The sequence below is a fragment of the Henckelia pumila genome, chromosome 1, assembly GCF_033568475.1.
Source record: "Henckelia pumila isolate YLH828 chromosome 1, ASM3356847v2, whole genome shotgun sequence".
In the NCBI taxonomy this organism is placed as follows: Eukaryota; Viridiplantae; Streptophyta; class Magnoliopsida; order Lamiales; family Gesneriaceae; genus Henckelia; species Henckelia pumila.
In genome coordinates, this window is record NC_133120.1 from 118,169,492 (window position 1) to 118,174,161 (window position 4,670).

General features: G+C 37.5%; 1 protein-coding gene across 1 annotated transcript; it reads right to left on the reverse strand.

Annotated features, from left to right (window-relative positions):
• Positions 1-2,336: 2,336 nt before the first annotated feature.
• On the reverse strand, positions 2,337-4,145 carry LOC140875316 (adenylate isopentenyltransferase-like). The gene has a single exon (XM_073278976.1). The coding sequence runs from the start codon at positions 3,919-3,921 to the stop codon at positions 2,620-2,622; it is 1,302 nt and encodes a 433-aa protein (XP_073135077.1). The 5' UTR covers positions 3,922-4,145; the 3' UTR covers positions 2,337-2,619.
• Between the last annotated feature and the right edge of the window lie 525 nt (positions 4,146-4,670).

Below are 4,670 nucleotides of genomic sequence, written 5' to 3' on the forward strand. Positions count from 1 at the left end.
ACAAAGACTAATACCCCAACTTGTTATTTTTTTAGTTTCACTTTTTTTTTCTTCAAATACCTTTTGAATAGGCAATGGAATCATAAAAAAATACGTTAAACATAAAATATTATTTTTATGTAGTAATTAATCATATAAAGTTTGATGTATAGATTAAGTGTGAGTTATGCAACCAATGATTAAAGGTGTCAAAATGGGTTAGGTACGTTGGGTTGGCTCACCCTGCCATATAAAATTGGTGGGTTGGGTTGACAATTTCTTAACCCGCCTAAAAGGTGGGCCGGCCCGCACGGCACCGCCTAATGGTGGGTTGTGATGGGTTGCGGGTTGACCTGCAAAAACCCGCCAGTTTACACGTGAGCCCGTCGGGTTGGCCCGCCCCGCCATCTAAAATAGATGGGTTGGGTTGGGTTGGGTTGGTGGTTTCCCAACCCGCCTAAAAGGTGGGCCAGCCCGCCCCACCCCGCCTAATGGTAGATTACGACGGGTTGTGGGCCGGCCCACCCCACTCACCCATTTTGAGACCTCTACCAATGATTCTTTTATCATCCACACTAAACGTACCATACCCAAATTATATTTTTTTTGACGTTTCTATTAAAAACTTATGATTAACATTTTGGATTTTATCGTGATATTAATTTTAAGACAATGTACTTCACACCATTACAATTAAAAAGGAGGAGGAGGAGGGGGGGGGGGGAGGTTTTACCTAGTGTGCAACGAAATGTAGTGGTTGCGGGTTTCTACGTCATAAAAAAACAAAAATTTTATAGTAACCTTTAGGCGCCTTCATTAAATTTTAATTTTCGAGAATAGCCAAATAATCGTCAGCCGTTGAGCCCAACAACCACCAAGTAAATTACATATTTATTTAGTAGATGGTAGTTAATTATTTTAGGTAGTGTTTGCAACCTCTAAAAATAAGTGATTATGAATTTTTTTTCTTAAAAAATTGTTAATAAAAAATATTCATAATCACTTATTTTTAGAGGTTGCAAACACTAACTTAATTGAATAATTAATTAATTAATCAGAAAAAAGAATGATTAATGGGCAGAAGGCATGTCCTTTTTTTAATTTAGTTTCCACTGTTATTTTGACGTGACAACGAGGAGAATAGCCTTTGCTCATAAAAAGCATGAAATTAAGGCACCCTCAATATTTGATATTACACAGACTCAGGACCACTTTTCTCTTCCATTAATACACAATAGAATGTCTGCACGAATAAGGTGATTCTATATCACATGCAAATAAGAACTTTTGATGTTTTTTTTTGGGTACAAAATCACTTGAAAACAAATATATATTTGTTTTCAAGTGATTTTGTATATGTAAAGTTCATAAGACATTGGGAGTACATAATGTAAACTCTCCCTCCAGCAATACATAATTTGGTTTCCGAATGTCTAAAATCTATAATAGCCATGGGACACAATACATTAGTTAAACAATATCTACCAATCGATGTGTATATATATATTAGAATGAACTATTTTCAAGACTTAACACTAAAAATCAAATGACATTTTGAAATATGAGCCGTAATTTAGCAACGCCGCATCGTCGTTCCATTGAATAAGACTCAATAAGAGTTCGATATTGGTGTAAAGCTCAAAAATATATTCATTTTGTATCTTTTAAAGGCTTTCGCCTGAGTCATTTCTGCCTCGTGAATCTCATGTAGAAATTAGAATCACCCGCACTTTGACTTGACTGTTCACCAACTTAGATTCATTCCACTGGTTTTTAAATTTAAGAATTTCCCACTTTCAAACATTTTTGACACCAATACTTTCACTTTTGTATTTTCTCGACATTGATTTTATATCATCTCTAACTCGAAACTTCACCCCACTAGTAATTAAAGACGAATTCTCGTGACCAGAATTGGATTTAGTCGAGAGAAAATCTAGTTTACTGGAAAATAAAATATACTATCAATTTAGGAAAACAATTTGCCGCATCAAAGCATATAAAATTCAAAGTTTTCTTGAAATATATTTGTCCCATTCACATTGGGTACTTAGCGAAAAATAAATTAAAACAAAAACAAAAACTAAATCATCGTACGTTTGAGAGCTTAAAAAATTGTACCTTTGCAAAAAGACAAGACAAGCAGTCGGATAGCAGGTTAAAAATTTATGCCATCAATCACCAAAAGGCAAATTTTGTACCTTTGCATTCAATGCAAGGCCTAGGAGGCCACTAGCGAAAGTGATCTTTTTTTTTTTTTTTTTTTTTTTTAATTTCAAACTTTTAAGGCAAAAAAAAAATTCAAATAAACAAATACGACCCACAAACTACACAAAAAAAAACAATAATGTATTTGGTTCCATTTTGTGTACTTATAATTTAGCAAAAAATGTACATGAAAAGTTTTAGTGGAAAAAAATCTACATTTTCTCTAAGAACTGAAAGGCGGCCTATCGCCACAAAATCGGTCGCCCCTGATGGTTGGCCCGGCCAGACCAAAATATATCAATCCACCCCCTCGAAATCCCTTATTTAAAATTCTACACCACAAGAATAGAGAAATTAAATTTGAGGACCCCAAACAAAATGGAAATTTCTGCTCCAACAAACATGAGAGAGAGCTGGGAATAGCTGGAAAACCTACTCCATCAAGAACCGCTTCACAATCTTCACGCTTGGCTCCAACACCTGTCTTTCCCAATTCTCTGCCGCCCTCCTGCCGCCCATCGCCGCCATAAACGCCGCCGTCGAGTCCACCCTTTTCAACTCCCACCCGGCCTCGTCTCTCAAGCGCAGGATTTTCCCCACCTGCCTCTTCGCCAGCTGACAGGTGTTCTCCTTGATTGCCCTCACCGCCTCCTCGTACGCCGCCTGCTTCTCCATTTCGTCTATCCCCGATTCACCATTCTCGAAGTACTTCTGGAACTCCGGGACCCCGATCGCCTTCTTCAGCCCGCATTTGCTCACTGAGTTCGACTCGGGATGAAGGAAATACTCTGCTAATTCCTCCAACATCCCTGAATCGAGCATGTCGTCTACCCGTTTGATTAAATACTGATTCAATACGCCGGAAGAAACGTCGACCCAAATGAAACAGCACCTGTAGCGAAGTTCCTTACAGAAGACCGAGTCCACATCCGAGTTAAAATCGCCGAATACATCCACATCTGGGTTGTATTTTTTCGCCAACAAGGCATAGATGAACGAGTTGGAACCCCCGACTATGAAGGGTATTCTTCTTCGGGAAACAATCTGCGAAATGACTGCTGCCCCGGTGCGGCGGAAATCGGAGGGAGTGAACTCCGGGTGCGAATCGGATGACTCGAACTCCCCGAGTAAATGGTGGCGGACGTTCTTACGTTCCCATAATGGGATTTTGTTAGTGGTAATGTCGAGCCCACTGTAAACTTGGATTTTGTCGGAGTTTATGATTTCCGAATCGGGAAAAAATCTGGCCGCCAAATCGACGGAAAGCTTGGATTTACCGCAGCCGGTCGGGCCCATGATGACGATAATTTTCATGTGGCGGCGGAGGGTGGCAGAAGTGGTGGCGGAATCGATATCCGTGGACTGCATCCGGGCCCACCTGGAGGTGGATTTATTTGAAAAGGAGAGGGAGAGGGAGAGGAGCGTGTTGTGGGTTTTGCAAGGAAAGTGGGGTGTCGTTGGAAATACTGATAATCTTTTCATATGGAACACGAAACAAACTCCGTGTAGAGCCAAAGAAGAGAGATACAGAGATAGATATATACGTATATATGTATCTATTTGTGTGTGTATCTCTCTCTCTCTCTCTCTCTCTCTCTCTCTGTGACTGTGTGTGCAGGTGGGTGATTGTAGTACTGTTGAATGAAGGCGGACGAAGGGTTGGTGCTGAGTTGGTTCTGTAATGCTACGCAGATCGGTGTGTGTGTGTAAAGTGTGTGATGGTATCTCTATCATGTGTATATATTGTTGCTGCTCCCATTTTTCAATGCTTCTTTCTTATTTTCCCTCTGCTGCTGCTTCTTCTTCCTTCAATATATACACAGATATATATTCAGACATTCATTTATATTAATATCTGATTTTGTGTGTGTGTGTGTGTGTTTTTCTGTGAATGAATAAGTTTCTTGGAGATATATATATATACACACATCTAGGCGGGGGTGCGAGACAGAGGTGGATTCCTTATTCAGAGCTCTGCACAGAAAAGGCAAAGGAAAAATATAAGGAGTCCAATACGATATAATATGTATGTTCATTTATTCTCTATATAGTTATTTTTCTTTAAAATCGATCGAATAAAGTATTCTCTTTACAAAAATTAATTAGTGAGATATTATGCCAACAATTTTTGTGAATAAATATTATATTTATATTATTATAATTGGAAATGAAAATTATGTACTACTATTATTATATTTCACATGTTTTACAAAAACAGAAATAAATATTAAGAATATTATTTTATATCATCTCTATCTAACGCCCTGGTCTTAAACTCTTATTGTATGTGCAAATGGTTCAAGTAAAATAAATAAATAAATAATATGTATGATTTTTTTAAAAAAAAATTACATTTTTTGGATAGTATAATAAAAATTCCAACTCTATGAGTTTTTTGGGAAATAAAAATTTTAAGTTACATTATTTTATCATATATATATATATATATATTTACTTAAGAACTCATATTCAGAATCCTTCAA